General features: G+C 44.5%; 1 protein-coding gene across 3 annotated transcripts in view; it reads right to left on the bottom strand.

Annotated features, from left to right (window-relative positions):
• LOC115008002 (copine-9-like) overlaps positions 1-21,280 on the bottom strand; it is a 170,984-nt gene that overhangs the window by 12,343 nt on the left and 137,361 nt on the right. For all 3 annotated transcript variants that reach the window (XM_029431214.1, XM_029431215.1, XM_029431216.1), the window contains 4 exons: positions 17,618-17,664; positions 16,457-16,638; positions 12,525-12,652; positions 1,292-1,394 (listed from right to left, as the gene is read on the bottom strand). In XM_029431214.1, coding sequence (XP_029287074.1) covers positions 1,292-1,394; positions 12,525-12,652; positions 16,457-16,638; positions 17,618-17,664 — 460 coding nt within the window. The remainder of the gene's footprint in view (positions 1-1,291; positions 1,395-12,524; positions 12,653-16,456; positions 16,639-17,617; positions 17,665-21,280) is intronic.

Below are 21,280 nucleotides of genomic sequence, written 5' to 3'. Positions count from 1 at the left end.
TCAACAGGTGTTTACTGCCGTCGTGCTTTATGCAGGAAATATGCAGAATCATGTTTGAGTGGGCAAGGCCATATGACTAAATGAAGCATGGCCACGTTTACGGACTGCAAACACTGAGCTCACTTCTTCCACGAACCACCAAGGAAAAAATAATGAGTGTTATCATCAGTGGGACTTCTTATTGCTCCAGTTTTCTTTCTTTAATGCACACTGAACTTTGCAGAATGCAGAATGAACGTTTTGACTGCATGAGTACAGATTATTTTGAACTGTTACAGTCTTTCGTGCCGATGAACAGCTCCCTGATTCAGACTAAACTGTGGTGTGAAAGTGGCCATAATGTGCAAATCATAAGATGCTTTTCTATTTTGTCACCATCTTTTTACTCTAGTGCTGTTGTGCTGAAATGACCAGAGATCACCCTTTATGCAAACATACTGATATGTTGTTACTTTGCTTTCATATTGGTAATTTAAAGCAGTACTAACTGATTAGTAAGTGATCTTGCCTATTTTTATTTAAAGGTGTCATGGCTAATGTGACAGCAAACAGTTTCCTAATTAGCATCCACTTAAACACAACTCATGTTTCTGGCCACCAGATGAATCTAAGGCCAATATGGCCAATATTTTAGCTCTGTTTCGGTCTCCAGCAACTCCTGAGAAAATATATGTTATATATATATATATATATATATGTTCTGCAGCTGGGCTCTAACTTTGTCTGTCTGCTGTCTTGTGCAGAGCATATAGTTGTGAAGCTTTTTCACTGAAAAACGCTTGAGCAGAGAGAGTGAACCAAAAACTAAAACTAAAACAAGCTGAAAGATGTTAAAACTCAGGAGCTGAGGGGAACTACAGAGTTATTGACATTCTCTGTGGGTTCGTCACTATTACTTATTTCACATTTCAAGCATTGTTAATATAAACCCATGAGTAGTGCAGCTCTAAGGTTCTGAACTCTACTTGTTTTCTGTGTTACAGTGGATATCACTTCTCAGAGCCACTTTTCCACTTGGAACATGGCACAGCTATAAAAAAAAATCTAAAGTGTATTATCTTCTCTTCAAATGTGTTAGCAGGTACTGTATAATAACCTGTATTTTAATCAATTCAATACTTTCCTGTTTTATGCAAACTACCATAAACACACACACTCCTCTTTCTGTCTCTGATTTTCTGCTCTTTCCTTTTCAGCGAAGATTTAGCTTCACTGACTGGATATTGTTGAGTCCATGTGCTGTCACTACATACAGGTGCTGCGTTCTGTGAGCAGTGTTGAGTCCACTCACATTGACCACAGCCTCTTTGGTCTGAGCCATGTCTGAGATGACGCCATCTGTGATCATCAGCAGCACAAAGTACTGGGAGCCGTCAGTCACTTCTGCAGCACACCTACCATTACACACACACACACACACACACACACACACACACACACACACACACACACACACACACACACACACACACAGAAGTTAAGTTTAGTGATCTACTGTATGTGTGTAGAAATAGGTTTAAGTTCAGAGTAGCGTCACAAGACGTCAGAATGAAGTTAGAGTTGAGAGACGTTGTCTAAGAGTGGATTGTTGTCACAGGTAGTCAGTTTACAAGCTAATAAAAAGCTCAATCATCGTCAGCCGTTAGGGTCAAAGATTGCATTTTGGCCACTGCGTTCCGCCCTATGGTTCCGCCTATTTTGCTCTCCACACGGACTGTTTATCTGCATTTAATCAAACCCCGCTCAAACATGATTGGTCGCTACTGCAAACGGACTACAAACAGAAACCAAAACACTTCCCATACCAAACTCTTGTCCCGTTGCTACATATTCTGTATTCGTATGCAGATATGTTTATAACCAATATAATATTAGAGCAAGCTAAAACTACATTTTGAACTTCTTTGTAAAATATAACATAAGATTTATAGATAATAGTCTACTCCAAGGTGCTGGAAAGGAGGGTTCAGCCAATAGTCGAACCTCAGTTTGAAGAGGAACAATGCAGATTCCGTCCTGGCGAGTGATTGGCCGGAGAATCAAAACAGCGGGGGCGGTATTGCATTCGCTTTACCACACCGGGCAGGAACAGCGGAACAAGTCTACAAGAACTAAAACAGAGGACTTGACAGGAGTCTGGAGGAGAACTGGAACATTGAACTTGACAGGAGTCTAGGGGAGAACTCAAACAGTGAACCCGGCAGCAAGTCAGGGGTCTGGGGAACAACTGGAACAGAGGATTTGACAGGACTCTGGGGGAGAACTGGAACAAGGAACTCGACAGGAGTTTGGGGGAGAACTGGAACAGAGGACTTGACAGGAGTCTGGGGGAGAACTGGAACAAGGAACTCGACAGGAGTTTGGGGGAGAACTGGAACAGGGGACTCAACGGGAGTTACTGGGGTCTGCCGTGGCTTGGCAGCAGGATCAGATGACTGCTGCAGGTCGATGGCAGGATCAGGGGTCTGCCACGGCTTGGCGACAGCATCAGTAGTCTGCTGAGAAACTAAGGACTACAGCAGCATGGCAGGAGATACAAGGGACTGCCGCAGCACAGCAGGTGAAACAAAGGACTAACAGAGCTTGGCAGGACAAACAAGGGACTGCCGCAGCTCGGCAGCAGGAACTGGGTACTGCCGCAGCTCAGGAGGGACTGGGGACTAGCGGGGACTGTGGACTAGCAGGGACTGTGGACTGCTGCAGCAGCAAGAGCTTACATGACGGCGTCTGGAACGGCTGGATCTCCTCCTCAGAAGCCTCAAAGTCTTCTGGAGACTCAGAGGACCTCCCAAGGCCAGGTGAGGAGGATCAAATCAGGGGAGGGCAAACAATCACAGAAGGAGGGAAAACACGAAGTCAGGAAGTCAAACTAAACAAGACTCATATCATTGGCTAACTCACAAACTTTGCGTTAATTAACTACAGCTGATAGAATATTTTTTTTGAATTTGCTGACCACGCTGATTCTGAGCCAGTTAATGCTCATGTCATGGCTAATGTCAGCCTGAACACAATGTTAACTGTGTAACTACATTTAAAAGGAACATTTTCCTTGTTTGAATCATTCTCAGTCAATTTGTACCCTGTAAAGGTTCTTGTACCTGCTGATTGACATGTTAAAATGATTCCCTGCCAGCACAGGCTTCTCATAGTATAGTGGTGTATAATACTATCCTTATTCTCCACTGGTGTGTGTGTGTGTGTGTGTGTGTGTGTGTGTGTGTGTGTGTGTGTGTGTGTGTGTGTGTGTGTGTGTGTGTGTGTGTGTGTGTGTGCATGCATGCGAGGCTGGGAAGGAAGAGCTGCTGTCTGACTCTCAGTCTGGCCTGAGGCTGAGAGCCGGCCAAATGGCAAACTGTCTCTCTCTCTGACTTCCTGTCTGTCCTCCTGTATTCTGTTGTGCATTCTTTCTCTTTCTGGGCTTGTACAATGTAAGTACAGAGGATAGGATGCATAAACAAAGATCTTATGAATGTAGGTGTTTCTGCTCTTCTGTTGTAAATATTTACGGCACATAAATGTTCATCTCTCAATCAAACTAACTGATGATAGCGCCAGTAAAACATGATTCATAAATAAAGGAAAAATCTTTTTGCGTGACTTTACTGGAAATCAAATAAGCTTTTTTGACCGTCCAACATAACAGAGCAACTGGACAACATGTACACCGCAGCACAACAGGTGCTTCCACTGAGGAGGATGGAGGCTCACTGCTAATGTTAGGCTACCTGTGAAGTAAAGCTGAAGGGTGCTAATGCAGTAGTCCTTTTTGGACTGCAAGCTTTAGAAACATTGAGGAATCATGCTAATAAAATAGTTTGAAACAATTCTTATAAGGCAAAACTGATGAAACTAAACTCTTAAAATTGAAAGCAAGTTAGTAAAAACAGGGAAAGACAGGAGTCTAACTGAAACCATAACATTTCAATCAGGAGAAACATCATTCTGAGTGAATTATTATTTGTATTGCCATGTGCACAAAATGATGAGAAATGTTAATTGTGGTGGTTGGAGTCTATCATGACATCATATATTTTAATGGAGAGGTGAAGTCATAAGTTGGAAACCCCCTATGGAGTCTAAACACTGTCGTGGTGATGAGATGATCACAATGCTGAAGACTTTCTGATGAGCCCAACCTGGGCACTGGATATGAGGATGGAGGTGACTGGGGTGGAGGAGGGCCTCAACGATATGGCCTGAAATGAGAGCTGACAGCAGCAGAGAGGAAAACACATTCAAAGTTTAACAGCAGTGACATGATTAGCTGATTGTGACTAAATCTAGTTGAACCAAAACAGTGAGTCCCTATGAACCTGAGAGCTGTGTTGTCTGGAGCCTAGTGCTCCTGGTAGGGTCTCCCAAGGCAAATTGGTCTCAGGCGAGGGGCCTGACTAAGAATGGTTCAAAAACGACTTCATGAAAAAAAGGGAAAGGAAAGGAGAGACCCTGCCCGGAGGAAGCCCGGGGCCATCGTCTGGAGCCAGGCCCAGAGGGAGGGCCCGACAGCGAGCACCTGGTGGCCGGGTTTGCCACGGAGCTCGGAAGCTACGTGGTGCCTCCTATCCATCCATCCCGTGGGCCCACCACTCATGGGAAAAACCGCTGGGGTCGGATGCGCTGTCACACGGGTGGCAGTGATGGTCAGGGACCTCGACGGACCAGCCGGAACTAGTGCGGGAAGTGGATCGCTACCAGTTGGATCTGGTGGGGCTTACCTCCACGCACAGTCTTGGCTCTGGAACCGTACTCCTGGATAGGGGTTGGACTCTATTCTTCTCCGGAGTTGCCCAAGGTGTGAGGCGTCGGGCCGGGGTGGGGTGGGGATACTCACTAGCCCCCGGCTGAGCGCTGCTACGTTGGAGTTTACCCCGGTGGACGAGAGGGTCGCCTCCCTACGCCTTTGGGTTATGGGGGGGAAAACTCTGACTGTTGTTTGTGCCTATGCCCCAAACCGCAGTTCTGAGTATTCAGCCTTCTTGGAGACCCTGAATGGAGCCCTGCAGGCGGCTCAAGTAGGGAACTCCGTAGTCTTGCTGGGAGACTTCAACGCACACGTGGGAAACGATGGAGACACCTGGAGAGGCGTGATTGGGAGGAAGGGCCTCCCTGATCTAAACCCGAACGGTCGTTTGTTGTTGGACTTCTGTGCTAGTCATGGAATGGCCATAACAAACACCATGTTCGAACATAAGGATGCTCATAAGTGCACGTGGTACCAGAGCACCCTAAGCCAAAGGTCAATGATCGATTTTGTAATCGTATCATCTGATCGGGTGAAGAGAGGGGCGGAGCTGTCAACTGATCACCATCTGGTGGTGAGTTGGATCAAGGTGTGGGGGAAGACTCTAGACAGACCTGGTAAACCCAAACGGGTAGTGCGGGTGAACTGGGAACGTCTGGAGGAAGCCCCTGTCCTGGGGATCTTTAACTCACACCTCCGGCGGAGCTTTTCAGACATCCCTGTGGACGTTGGGGGCATTGAACCTTAGTGGGCGATGACCAACTCTTTACTCTCGCAAGGATCCTGGAGGTGGCCTGTACGCCCATCCTGTCTACATGTGTTTTGTGGATCTGGAGAAGGCGTATGACCAGGTCCCCCGGGTGATACTGTGGGAGGTGCTGCGTGAGTATGGGTTGAGGGGGTCTCTTTTGAGGGCCATCCAATCCCTGTACGCCCAAAGCGAGAGTTGTGTCCGGATACTCGGCAGTAAGTCGGACTCAATTCCAGTGAATGTTGGCCTCCGCCAGGGCTGCGCTTTATCACCAATCCTGTTCATGATTTTCATGGATAGGACATCGAGGTGTAGCCATGGAGGAGAGGGGTTGCAATTCGGGCACCTGAGGATCTCATCGCTGCTCTTTGCAGATGATGTGGTCCTTATGGCATCATCGGTCTGTGACCTTCAACAGTCACTGGATCGGTTCGCAGCCGAGTGTGAAGCGGTTGGGATGAGGATCAGCACCTCTAAAACCGGTGGTTTGCCTACTCCGGGTAGGGAATGAGCCATTACCCCAAGTGAAGGAGTTCAAGTACCTCGGGGTCTTGATCGCGAGTGAGGGGACGATGGAGCGAGAGGTTGGCCGAAGAATCGGAGCAGCAGGGGCGGTACTACAGTCACTTTACCGCACCGTTGTGATGAAAAGAGAGCTGAGCCAGAAGGCAAAGCTCTCAATATACCGGTCGATCTTCGTTCCTACCCTCACCTATGGTCATGAAGGCTGGGTCATGAACAAAAGAACGAGATCACGGGTACAAGCGGCCGAAATGGGTTTTCTTAGACAGGTGGCTGGCGTCTCCCTTAGAGATAGGGTGAGAAGCTCAGCCATCCGTGAGAAACTCGGGGTAGAACCGCTGCTCCTTTACGTTGAAAGGAGCCAGTTGAGGTGGTTCGGGCATCTAGTAAGGATGCCACCTGGGCGCCTCCCTAGGGAGGTGTTCCAGGCACGTCCAGCTGGGAGGAGACCCCGGGGAAGACCCAGGTCTCGGTGGAGAGATTATATCTCTTCACTGGCCTGGGAACGCCTCAGGATCCCCCAGTCGGAGCTGGAGGATGTGGCCCGGAGAAGGGAAGATTGGGGTTTCTTACTGGAGCTGCTGCCCCCGCGACCCGATCCCGGATAAGCGGTAGACGATGGATGGATGGATGGATAAAACGGCCATATCAGCTTATTAAAATCTGCTGGAGGAGTGAGAGAGAGAATTGGGAATGAATGAATCATAAAGAAAGTCTTCCTGATTGAACTTCTGTTGAGCTTTATTTTCAGGCCTTGGATTTCCTAGTTATTTTCAGCATACATAGATTTATAATGACTGTTTTACTGTTGTGTTCTAAATGTAGAAGAAGTCTTCACAGGCCCAAAGAAATGTCCCCAATCTGAAAAGGATTAGTAAACTTAGTTCTAACACTTGATTTATTACCGATTAATTTCCTAATGAATTCATGGAAAATATTATTGATTAATTTATCAATTTGACAATATTAAAAGAGCGACTAAAACACAAGAAGTTGAAAACCCGGAAAAATAGAAGCATCCAAATGTTTCAAAATAAAATTTCTACGTTCAGCAGCAGTGGCTTTGCAAACCACAGCCACAGGGAAGCTGCAGTGCAGAAGCCCCCACTGAGTCCACTGAGAACACCATTCAATGTTTGTGTCTAGGGTTAGTTATTTAGCTCAGTCTTTTTCAGTTTTTTTGAGAAATTCTAAAATTCTAACTATACAAAGTACTCAAAGTATTTAGACTGTGTGATTACCTCAAACTTAGAACTCAATTAAAGAAATATTCAACAAAATAAAAAGACAATCCACAGAAATGTTTGGTGCAGAATTAATAGTGATACTGTACACTTTGAATTTTACTCTCATCTTGCAGTTATTATAGAGAGAGTGGAGAATGAAAAATACAAATAAATACAAATACCTTCAATTCAAAGCAGTGCTAATGGAACTTAATTACATAGTTTTAGCTGACTTAAAAAATATTAAGGGTTTGTTTTAACATTATCTTTCAATTTTGGTTTGCTCACCACAGCTAGAAAAATAAGTTTGAGTGTGCAAGTAACATGTCCTGATGTTCAGATTTAAAGCAGCAGAAATCAGAAAAGTATATTTTCTACAGTGTTGTCATTCGAGACAGTCAAAGCCCCCAGCAGTAAAACACCAGGGCTCTGTGCTGGTGATCTAAAGATGTTGGCATATTTTACAAAGCAGGGTATCATTAACCTTTACAATGACACTGACATGCTCTATGGGGAGCACCCTGAGTGCCTTTCTACCTGAAACCCTGCTCCCCCCAAAACACTGGAATTGAATACAGCTTTAAGCAACAATGATTGTGATCATATGCGATAGAGAAGTTATATATATATTTATTTATTAACTAACAGGAGCTCCGAATTAACCATACCAAAAAAAACGGGTTCCCACTCAAAGGACTACTTCAGGTCAAAAACTCCACAGAGAACCTTTTCCTATTTAATAGGGGTGCAACACAAAGTTACTATCAGTATCTGTTTATTTCACAAAATCATCTGTATATGATGGACAGGACTTATACCATACGTTGTAAGACATTATCTTTAGTTTAGCTGCCCACAAAATAAAATAAACATTTCTAACAAGATTTATGGACATTCATCCTAAATGGACATTGGATATCCTGCCCCCACAGTACAGGGCAGTAGCAGTGTGTTTGAATATAACTGCATACTGACTAAGCAGCCTCTCCGGGAACTATCACCTTACCGTGGTGGAGAGGTTTGGGTGTCCCTATGAACCTGAGAGCTGTGTTGTCTGGAGCCTGGTGCTCCTGGTAGGGTCTCCCAAGGCAAAAGAAAAAACGCTGGGATCGGTTGCGCTGTCACACGGGTGGCAGTGATGGTCAGGAACCTGTGGGGGAAGGAGCCGGAACTTGTGCAGGCAGGTGGAGCGCTAGCAGTTGGATCTGGTGGGGCTTACCGCTACACACAGTCTTGGTTCTGGAACCATATTCCTGGATAGGGGTTGGACTCTATTCTTATCTGGAGTTGCCCAAGGTGTCGGGCGGGTTTGGGGATACTCACAAGTCCCTGGCTGAGCTACGTTGGAGTTCACACCAGTGGACGAGAGGGTCGCTTCCCTACGCCTACGGGTTATGGGGGGGGGGGGAAATTGACTGTTGTCTGTGCCTATGCACTGAACAGCAGTTCGGAGTATTCGGCCTTCTTGGAGACCCTGAATGGAGTCCTGTATGGAGCTCCAGTAGGGGACTCGCCTCTTCAACATTGTGTGGAAATCTGGGACAGTGCCTAGTTCAGTGGTTCTCAACCTTTTTTGGGCCAGCGCCCCCTATCCATTATCCAGGTCCATTAACGTCCCCCATCAAATAAAATGTAGGCTAATTGTCCCCCCTGAATTTTAATGTTGATTATTATTCTGTTTGTATTATTATGATTATTATTCTAAGTATTTATTATTTATATTATATATTGATTATATTAAATTTGTATTTAAATTATTTTTCTTATCATTAGACTGCTATATTATGTTATTATAAAAACAAAAATTCTCTGAGATTGACGTTACATAATAACATTTCTAAATAATAATAAATATTATTAAAATATATTTTGTCTACTGCGTTGCTGCTTTGCGCATTCACATTCTTTCCTCTGCTGTTACGCAAAGGGCAGGGCTCCGCTCACGACACACACACTTGTGTGCGCACACCTCCAGTCAGAGACAGCGGAGGAAAGGAGAGGAGAGTACTACAACGTGCATAAAAGTAAAAAAATCCAACACATTAATTATAAATGGAGCGACGTTGACCCCAACTTTCAGAAACTCAGGCAAAAATATTGACGTTTTTTAAAACGCACACAGCCTGAATCCAGCACCAGTGATGCAGATGTTAGCTCTGCTACTACGAGCAGCCAGAGTGCAGCCCGTCTGCTGCTGGTCCAAGTCCCAACCAGAGCGTTAGTATTTTACCATTAATTCCAATTAGTTTTATTCATGGTGTATCCTTGGAAAACATTCATGCTTTCAAGCAATGGTGGCTGGAAGGGGGCGGCACTTTATTGCTAAGCAAAATAAAAGTCTAAAAACAACACAAAGTTGTGGACACTGGTCAGAATTAATTCAGAATGTGGTTTATTGTCAAGTAAATTTACACATACAAGGACTTTGCCTCGCTCTTTTTTTCAAATCTCATATTTGACAACATAGCAGAGCCTATAAAACAGGGCTGGGGAACCTTTTTCCTATCAATAATAATAATAAATTGTATTTATAAAGCGCCTTTCAAAGCTAAACGCAATCTCAAGGCTATCAAGGGACATTTACATTTTTACAAAATCCTTTGAGGGCCGTAGTAATTATTGAACTCACAACCTCTGCTAAAATAATTAAGACACAGCTCATTAATTTCACCTTTCTTTCATGCTGTGCAAAAACAACAACTTTTTCATCCATGTATCTTTCTGTTTTATCTTTCCATGTTTCAATGTTACGCTCTGGAGAGAGCTGCTTGTTGGGCCAAACTCCGCCGAAGAGCATTAACTTTATCCAAACGCACTCGTCCTTTCAGCTCGTGCAGTTTGGCATGTTTCGTGCTGTAATGACGCTCGAGAACCTTTTTCTTATCACTGCAAGCGCGTCCGCACAAACTAGGCACACTGGTCTTTTACTTCCACTAAGAAATAATCGTTCGTCCATTTCTCCTGGAACGTGCGACACTCCGCATCCAACTAAACTCGCCATGCTGCGTTCACTGATGTCAATGACAGTCTTGTTTAATATTTAAGTTTTTTGACATGACGTGACCATGTGATGACACGTTCCGCTCGTGTTGTGTTCAAGGACCCTGACATTGGCCAGTAAAAACAGTCAGTCGCCCATTTTATTCTATTGCTGACTAGATTTGGATTAATTTTTTTGTATTTGATTTTTTGAGTATGTTTATGAATTACCTTGAGGGCCGGATCAAATGGTCCGGAGGTTCCCCATCCCTGCTATAAAACAAACGCCCACCAAAAACATATTGCTTCTGCCTCCAGTTGACAACCCCTGGCCTAGGGGGTGGTAGACCGGGGTCGTGGTTTCCCTATTCAAAAATGGGGACCAGAGAGTGTGTGCCAACTACAGGGTTATCACACTTCTCAGCCTCCCTGGTAAAGTCTACTCCAAGGTGCTGAAAAGGAGGGTTCGGCCGATAGTCGAACCACGGATTGAAGAGGAACAATGCGGATTCCGTCCTGGCCGTGGAACAACGGACCTGGAGGGGGCCTGGGAGTACACCCATCCGGTCTACATGTGCTTTGTGGATCTGGAGAAGGCGTATGACAGGGTCCCCCAGGTGATACTATGGGAGGTGCTGCGGGAGTATTGGGTGGGGGGGGTTCACTTCTGAGGGCCATCCATTCCCTGTACGCCCAAAGCAAGACTTATGTCTGAATACTCGGCAGTAAATAGGACTCGTTCCCAGTGGATGTTGTCCTCAGCCAGGCCTGCACTTTATCACCAATCCTGTTTGTGATATTCATGGACAGATATCGGGATGTGGAGGAGAGGGGTTGCAGTTTGGTTGCCTGAGGATCGCCTGATGGCATCATCGGTCTGTGACCTTCAGCAATCACTGGATCGGTTTACAGCCGAGTGTGAAGTGGTTGGGATGAGGATCAGCACCGGGAAACCGGTGGATTGCCTACACCGGGGAGGTAATGAGTCCTTACCCCAAGTGAAGGAGTTCAAGTACCTCGGGGTCTTGTTCACGAGTGAGGGGATGATGGAGCGAGAGATTGGATGGAGAATCGGAGCAGAGGGGGCGGTATTGCATTTGCTTTACCTCACCGTTGTGATGAAAAGAGAGCTGAGCCAGAAGGCAAAGCTCTCGATCTACCAGTCGATCTTCATTCCTACCCTCATGAAGGCTGGGTCATGACCGAAAGAACGAGATTGTAGGTACAAGCGGTCAAAATTAGTTTTCTCAGGTGGGTGGCTGGCGTCTCCCTTAGAGATAGGGTGAGATGCTCAGTCATCCGTGAGAGAGTCGGAGAAGAGCTGCTGCTCCTTTGCGTTGAAAGGAGCCAGTTGAGGTGGTTCTGGCATCTAGTTAGGATGCCACCTGGGCGCCTCCCTAGGGAGGTGTTCCAGGCACGTGCAGCTGGGAGGAGACCCCGGGGAAGACCCAGGTCTCGGTGGAGAGATTATATCTCCACACTGGCCTGGGAATGCCTCGGGATCCCCCAGTCGGAGCTGGCGGATGTGGCCCGGAAAAGGGAAGTTTGGGGTTCCCTACTAGAGCTGCTGCCCCCGCGACCCGATCCCGGATAAGTGGTAGATGATGGATGGATGGATAGATGACTGAGCAGAGATGTGACATTTTGTGGAAAAGTGTGACAATCAAGTGACGGGTCAGAGAAAACCTACCTAAAGCTTTGATGATACATCGCTCTCCAGTAGAAGCTGCCCTGGCCAGTTGTGGCTTTTCATTAATGCATGGGAACATACAGCTGACTACCTGTAACGGACTCTCTGAGCCTGTTATTATGAGCTTTGTGGTTCTGGAGGAACCTCGCTGAAAAGTAAAAAGTCCCCTGAGAGGTATGTGACTGTGTATGTGAGTATGGGGTGTAGACTGAAAGTTTAAATTGAATGTAAACATATTCTTTCTTTGTTTAAAAGAAAACTACGTAAACTGTGACAGGGATGATTGGCACTTTTTGTGAGTGGCTTATCACTTCTGCTGCTTTCTGCCATCAAGTCACCTCAGATCATTTCTGTTTGTATTCATGACCTACATAAACAGCTGATGGCACAGGATAAGCGACACATGAAACGCATGGAAATTAGCAGATTCGATCTATGAGGGACATTATGTATGTGTATGAAGGCATGTATTCGTGAGAGTATATCAGGGCCTGTGTGTGTGCATGATTATGTGACACATATTGTACACATTCGTGTACATGTGTGGGTCTCCTCTGTGTGTTTGTGTGTGTGTGTGTGCGTGTGTGTGTGTTTTTGTGTGTGATTTCTCACCGAGCCACCTGGCTGATGACAGGGGCAAAGTTGGTTGGTCCATACAGCTGAACAGTCCGCAGGCTCTGGAAGTAAGCCTCCAGTACACCCTCGATGCCAACACAGTTTGGGATTTCTGTATTTGAGTTCTGCAAGAGAGAAAAATGTTTGTAAAAATAAAAACATTGAACCTATTGAAAAGAAACCAATAAGGGTTTCTCAATACGCATGGTGAATGTGCACCTTTAAGCTGTCCCTAAACCCTACCCTCACCCTAGCAAAGAGCAGATAATCAGGTGCATGACCCGTTCCTTCTACAGCGGCTGGCCTAACTCACAGTTACACAGTTGACATAATAGGCTCACACAGTTGCTGAAGATTTAATGGAATGAAGGAATATTTTAAATGAAGTGGTTTGTACGGTGTATCACAGGGTGAAACGTCTTCAGGTGTAGAGAGGGGGGAGACATGATATTGTTTTAAAATATGTTGCACTGAGTTGTTCACATGTGAAGTGACAAAGGTGTAAAAAGAAAACTTGAGCGAGAGGGTCAAACCCTTTTTTAAACACCTCCACACACCTGGCTGTTCCTGAAGTGGACATGGATGTCAGATTGTCAGTTTAGGAAAGTTACAGAAATCGTCGGACTCACCCCCCCCCCCCCCCACCCACCACCCCAACCCCCCCCCCCCCCCCCCCCCTTAAAGTTAACATGTAATCTGTATCTTGTTACATTATGACAAACCATCCAAGGGCCTTTGTAATTACACCTAGTATTAATAGGCATTCTCTGTCTTAATTCGGACCACAGTGCTCAAATCTCAATATGCAAATTAGTTAGGCAGGGCTGGTGGACATGTCAACTATCATGGCACGTCCCATGTCAAGGGGAAGCATGTATTAATTTCTAATTTATGTTTTGCAAGGGAAGACTACTTTGAGGTTCTGCTGCTACACCATGTGGCGCTGCCACATATAATAAATAAACATCTGGCTGAGATCTGATCACATTGCAAGCTAGACCCCTAGATGTGCTCTGGATGATCGCATTCTGATTACAATACATTCTGCAAGTGCTACTGGTTAGTTAATTATTCTGACCGTTAACAGGGATGTATCTAATTAAAGAGACTTTTAGCACAATGCCAGCTTCACTTCCTCACTGTAGAGATATAAACAGTATACTTCTGCACAGGTTATTTTTTCACTTCACTCAGGATCTGTCCTACATGAGTCATTTATTGTGAGACAAGATAGTAAAACTTTACATTTGGTGACTCTAGATTGACTGTTCGATGTGCTTCAAGTGGTGTCCAAACAATAGATTTCTTATTAGAGTTGCTTTAGCATGACACAGCACCAGGATTTTTCACAGTCAGCTGAACTGTAATTGGGAAAGCTAATTGAGCGGCCGCTCACATGGAAAGGAGCAAAGTTATACAAAGTGATGAATCTAGACAAGCCAGGTGCTGACGCTCTGGTCCACCACTGACTTCTGACTGGGAAGGAGACAGGAGGATTATGGGATTTGTCAAACCTGATTGAAAACAATAGTGTCAGGTCAGAGGGTCAAAATATCTCTCCTTAGGGTTATGGACAAACCTTTAGCTGGACGTAAAAACAATCACAAATTCTTGGGGTTACTTTGTCTCAATATGGCTGTGCTTGTTTTAAGGAAAACAGAAGACTTAAATACTGTATATTGTAACAGTTATTTAATAAAAACATTATTGAAGTGGGATTTTGTTTAAGTGGTTGAAGCCAGTTTGCAGTATTTGAATTTAGCCAATGACATTCCAGCACTGCTACAGGAGCTGTGGGCCCCTATTGACCTTATACCCAGTCTTAGAACCTTATGGTTCTTTGGCTTGACCCCATATGAGAACCCTTTTTGGTTACTTTTAGATGGTTCTACCTAGAACCCAACATAAAAGGGTTGTACCTAGATTGTGTGATATAATTAACTCCTGAATGTATTAATATTATATTAATATAAGTACATACGCATTAGAAAAGGTAAACTGGAAGACCTGACTTTAAATAAACAAGCCGTTGTTAAGATGCACACTATAAAACAAAGCAGCGTTTGTCAACCATTTTCACATTACTCTTGTTGATTACTTAGTTTCATTCCAGGTGGCCGTGTCTTTGTGAAAATATCCATGTACTGTATATTACTGATCAGATGAGGTGAAGATGAAAAATGAAAAGAGACTGTGTATGTGTGTGCCATCTTTACATTAGTTATTTGTTTGTTTTCTTCACGTCGCTTAATGAACTAATCAGAGTGATTTATTTTGCCGACATTCATCATGTTGAATCGGAAACTGACGGAAAAGTGCACACTGCAAAAACTAGGCCGACAGACATTCACCGAATGCCAGACATTGACCGACGGCCAATATCGGCTTGGTGTGTCAGGGCCTTTAGTCCTGTAGTTGTTGATCAGTCTGAGGCTCCTCCAGACAGAAGCAGACTCATTTGCTGAGAACTGTTGTTGGAGTTTCTCAGAGTACAGTCATTTAGCATCTCTCACCACCTGGCTAAACCTGTACTTGTCCCCACTCCTTAATGCCTCTTCCTTTGGCAAACTTAGCTTTCTGAGTTTAGGTAACCAGGGTTTATTGTTGTTAACCTCCTTGATGCGTGATGGTACACAGCTGCCCTGCACAGAAGCTGATGTAATATTATCCTCTCTGGTCAGGCATTTAATGAAATGTCTGTACTTGGGGAGTTCATGGCTGTGGTTGCCTTTGTCCTGCACGTTAGACTGTGGTGAAATGTAAACTCCAAACAGAATGAACGAAGCGCACTCACTGGGGGAGTAGAAGGGTATGCAGATAATAATAAAAGTTTCCAGATCATGAGAACAGTGTTTCAGAATCACTGTCATATCATTACACCAGCCACTGTTAGAATAAAAACAGATTCCTCCACCTGAATTACCCAAGAGCTTCATGTCGCAATCCTATCTGAAAAGTTAGAAGCGGAAAGTCCAGTATCGATCCACAATGCCACATCTACGTAAAGGACTAAACGGAAGATGAAGAAAAGTCTCTCCACCAGTAGCTGATATTTGTCCAGTTTATGGCACAGAGTCGTTTGAAAGAGAAATTCTTGGTAAAGGTTTGTGAAATCCACAATGCCAAATACAGGTGAGAGCACCTTTGACATGTCCAGTAATTCCAATAAAGAGCTGATAAAAGTCTGGAGTTGATCTCTTATTTTTATGAGCTCTTCACTGGTGAAAGAGCTCCATGTACTGTGGATAAACACTGAATTAACAAACAAAACAGGGCCCACCAACACACCGAGGCAGCCATCCACGGTGCTATCTTGGTATACTAGAAATAGAGGATTCAAATTTAATCAACTTTTTACACAGTAAAATTTAGATTCTGCATTTGACCCTTCCTAGTATGAGGAGCAGTTGGCAGGTTCCTTAAGCTCCCAAGGAGCCTTGTGGGCCTTAATCAAGGGCTCATCGGCAGTGCCCAGGATACAAAATGGCACCAGTCCACACTTCGTAGGCTACTAAGTCTGTTTGGGGACTTAATTCAGCGACCCTTCAATTCCCAAACCAAGTACCCACGGCCTAAGCTACTGCTGCCTTGTGCCTTGTTCAATCATGGATAATGTTACTGTTGCACACAGAATACTGCTCCTGTTTACTTCTTCACAGAGTGTTTGATTACATTTTTATTTGGTCAAAGTCAGCCTTGAAGAAAGTCCAAACGTAGAGAGACCTTACATCGAACAGATGGATACATTCCACCTCAAGTTTGAGTTTGCAACATTTATTCTGTTTAGCTTCTACGAACTGAAAGTGATTAGGTCCTTCTGCTTTTAGACAAAAAAACAGAGTATCAGAAAATGTCTTGTACACAGAATGTAAACAGAGACAACAAAACTATCTTTTCTCTCTCAGTGTTTTTAGATCAGTGTCTCTTACCAGTGGGAAAGCGTGGGAGATCTTGCTGTCCGGGGGAAGTTTAGCTCCAAAGCCATATGCTGGGAAGAGTTTGTCACTGTCGTAGTCCTGGATTATCTCCCCCACAGCTTTCAGAGCCATGGCGTACGCATTCATCTGGTACGGACTCATGTAATGCAGTGAAGTGGGCTGTGACGGGTTACCTGGAGAGAGAAGCACCAGCACACCAAACACTGTGCTTACTTTATATGATGATGGTAAATTCATTAAAGTAATTTTCACTGAACTGCATGGCATATGAAGGAAATAAGTCCAGAGTGTAAAACAAATATGTTTGTCTTTTGCATCATCTGCACCAAGACACACACAGGCAGCAACAACAAATTAGACGTATGGTCCTTTTGTTTGATCAATTTTAACCCCAACACACATACACACACACACACCTACACACATGCACACACACACACACACACACACACACACACACACACACACACACACACACACACACACACACACACACACACACACACACACAGACTTGCTAAACCTGGCTGCTCTTTTTTTCTTTTGCACAGTCCTTTATTTGCCACGATGAGTTAGAACCTGTTGTGTAAAGGGAGTAGGGTCACTGAGGATGTGCTCAGCTTTTTTGAGAATGACATGAATGACAATGTATCTCTATCCTTAAGTATTTGTCAGTCATAACTCTTTTAATGGTGACATAATTAACCTTGGTGAGTTGGACTCCTTTACTATGTCTAAAATCTATCATCATGTCCTTTGTTTTAGTCACATTGACCTCAAGGTAATTTGCATCACAGCTGGCCCTATGGACACTGGATGAAAATGAGTTACATCTGCTGCAATAAATGCATTGGTGTCACAGATAGATAGATAAATAAATGTATCTTAATTGGAAACTACACCAACGCAGTATCACAAATCATTTGACTACATTGATTTTGTAAAATGCAACTCGAATCATATCTATATAACATAACATATAACATATGTTGTAACTAATGTTAGCAAGAGGACCAACCCAGAGAGGAGAACGCTGTCCATAACTAAAGTAATACATTTGACCATCACATACGTTGTAGATAAAACATTTTCACTGAACAACAGATGTGAGGACAGATTTCCTGCATGCACAAAGATGTAATACGGTCCTACCGTTGGATGCTGTGAAGTCTATGGCCACAGTGAAATTGAGTTGTGTCCTGGTGGGAGATTGAGAACATCAGTGTCATTCAAAGCAGAGATGTTAGGACTATGCCAGCATCTCCAGAGGGGAGCACATTTACAGATGTCCAGGCTAGACTGAGAAACTCATCAACAGCTCCCTGCTGTCACTTATAAAGCACAAGGCAGGGGATCTGCACCATCACTCATACAACACACTTTGTATCCATGCTTTCAAATCCCAGTGCTGATAATCACTTCTTTGTGCTGATATTCCAAGTCCTTACATTTGACTATTTTTATGCTGAAGACTTTATATGTCCCTTTTATTCATATAATATATCTGTGGCATATTCATATTTGGATATTAGAGTATCAAATTGCCCTCCGCAATGATGTATTGATTTTTACTATTTTTCTGCTTTTATAATGTGGCTGGGGCTAGACTGCATACTAGTTTTGTGGAGACTGAGACGCAAATGTTAAATAATTCATGACTTGATTTTGTAATATTGAAAAAAGAAGTGACGCTGGGGTGAATGGGATCTACATTCTACTAATACTACACAAGTCCCCGGCTGAGCGCCGCTATGTAGGAGTTCACCCCCGTGGACAAGAGGGTCACCTACCTGCGCCTACGGGTTATGGGAGGGAAAACTCTGACTGTTTTCTGTGCTTATGCACCGAACAGCAGCTTGGAGTATTCAGCCTTCTTGGAGACCCTGAATTGAGTCCTGCATGGGGCTCCAGTAGGGGACTCCATAGTTCTGCTGGGAGACTTCAACGCGCACGTGGGTAACGATGGAGACACCTGAAGAGGCGTGATTGGGAGAACGGTCGTTTGTTGTTGGGCTTCTGTGCTCATGGAATGGCCATAACAAACACCATGTTCGAACATAAGGATGCTCATAAGTGTACGTGGTTCCATTTTTCCCCCTTTTAATTATGGGGTTTCTATCAGGAAGCTTTTCCTTGTGCGATGCGAGGGTCTAAGGACAGAGGGTGTCGTATCCTGTACAGTTTGTAAAGCACACTGAGACAAATGTATAATTTGGGATATTGGGCTATATACAGTATATCTCAAAAGTGAGTACACCCTTTAGATTTTTGCAAATATTCTGTTATATCCTTTCAGGGGATAACATTATCCTACTGAAACTTTGATATAACTTAAAGTAGTCAGTGTGCTGCTTGAATAACAGTATAGATTTATTGTCCTTTGAAAATTACTCAGTACACAGCTGTTAATGTCTAAACAGCTGGCAACAAAAGTGAGTACACCCCATAGTGAACATGTCTAAATTGTGCCCAAAGTGTCAATATTTTGTGTGACCACCATTGTTATCTAGCACTGCTTTAACCCTCCTGGGCATGGAATTCACCAGAGCTGCACAGGTTGCTTCTGGAATCTTCTTCCACTCCTCCACGACGACATCACGGAGCGCACGGATGTTGGACACCTTGCACTCCTCCACCTTCCTCTTGAGGATGCCCCACATGTGCTCAATTGGGTTTAGGTCTGGAGACATACTTGGCCAGTCCATCACCTTAACCTTCAGCTTCTTCAGCAAGGCCGTTGTCATCTTGGAGGTGTGTTTAGGGTCATTATCATGTTGGAAAACTGCCCTACGGCCCAGTTTCCGAAGAGAGGGGATCATGCTCTGCTGCAGGATGTCACAGTATATATTGGAATTCATGTGTCCCTCAATGAAATGCAGCTCCCCAGTGCCGGCAGCACTCATGCAGCCCCAGACCATGATGCTGCCACCACCATGCTTGACTGTAGGCAAAACACATTTGTCTTGGTACTCCTCACCAGGGTGCCGCCACACACGCCGGACACCATCTGACCCAAACAGGTTTATTTTGGTCTCATCAGACCACAGGACATGGTTCCAGTAACTCATGTTCTTGGATTCATTGTCTTCAGCAAACTGTTTGCGGGCTTTCTTATGCATCGGTTTCAGAAGGGGCTTCTGTCTGGGGCGACGGCCATACAAACCGATTTGATGCAGTGTGCGGCGTATGGTCTGGGCACTGACAGGCTGACATCCCACTTCTGCAACCTCTGCAGCAATGCTGGAAGCACTCGCACGTCTATTTTTGGAAACCAACCTCTGGATATGACGCTGAGCACGTGGACTCAACTTCTTTGGTCGACCCTGGCGAGGCCTGTTCCGAGTGGAACCTGTCCAGGAAAACCGCTGTATGATCTTAGCCACTGTGCTGCAACTCATTTTCATGGTGTTGGCAAACTTCTTATAGCCAAGGCCATCTTTGTGAAGCGCAATAATCCTTTTTTTCAGCCGCTCAGAGAGTTCCTTGCCATGAGGTGCCATGTTGTCCAGCATTCAGAGAGAATTGTGCCCAAAACACCAAATTTAACAGCCCTGCTTATCATTTACACCTGAATCCTTGTAACACTAACGAGTCACATGACACCAGGGCGGGAAAACAACATCATTGGGCACAATTAGGACATGTTCACTATGGGGTGTACTCACTTTTGTTGCCAGCTGTTTAGACATTAACAGCTGTGTACTGAGTAATTTTCAAAGGACAATAAATCTATACTGTTATTCAAGCAGCACACTGACTACTTTAAGTTATATCAAAGTTTCAGTAGGATAATGTTATCCCCTGAAAGGATATAACAGAATATTTGCAAAAATCTAAAGGGTGTACTCACTTTTGAGATATACTGTAAATAAATTTGATTTGATTTGATTTTACCTATATCACGAGTTACCTCTGGATTGTCAATTTGTGTCCTACTTCCTGTGTTCAAATCGTAGCGTTACAATATCGAGGCCTAGTCATGGAGGATAGGGGTTGCAGTTCATTGGCCTGAGGATCTCATAGCTACTCTTTGCAGATGATGTGGTCCTGATGGCATCATCGGTCTGTGACCTTCAGCAATCACTGTATCGGTTCCAGCCGAGTGTGAATCGGTTGGGATGAGGATCAGCACCTCAAAACGGGTGGATTGCCTACTCCGGGTAGGGAATTAGTTCTTACCCCAATTGAAGCAGTTCAAGCACCTCTGGGTCTTTGTAACGAAGGTGATCCCAGTAGCCGTCTGGTCTTAGTCTCTGTTACATTTGTGTAGCTCACAACCATATACTTGTTGTTCATATTATGCACAGACGCATGTATTAATTTGTTTAAGGAAGACACTTACCTGTTCTCTCCTGTCTCAAACTCCCAAGGTCCGCGGCTAAAAGAGTCCCCGTGGAAACAACATGTTTTTATTGTTCCGGGAGGGTTCCACAGAGCCGGATGAAGTGGGGAGGTGGTAAATGTATGTGTAGTAAATTTTGTAGCCACATAGTAGTTTTTTTTACATAATAATTATCGTTTATATATATATATATATATATATATATATTGTAAATAAATGCCCACCTTTGTAGTTTGCTTGTTCTCCTGCATCTGCCTCCTTGCTTATGGTTTGGACCGCTCATGGTCAGCCTAACAGTCTTGTTCGCGAGTGAGGGGACGATGGAGCGAGAGATTGGCCGGAGAATCGGAGCAGCGGAGGCGGTATTGCATTTTCTTACCGCAGCTGAGCTGAGCCAGAAGGCAAAGCTCTCGATCTACCGGTCGATCTTCGTTCCTACCCTCACCTATGCTCATGAAGGCTGGACCATGACC

Source organism: Cottoperca gobio, chromosome 5, assembly GCF_900634415.1.
Source record: "Cottoperca gobio chromosome 5, fCotGob3.1, whole genome shotgun sequence".
Taxonomy (NCBI): Eukaryota; Metazoa; Chordata; class Actinopteri; order Perciformes; family Bovichtidae; genus Cottoperca; species Cottoperca gobio.
Note: the sequence above shows the minus strand (reverse complement) of the source record. Positions and strands in the feature narration are given on the sequence as shown.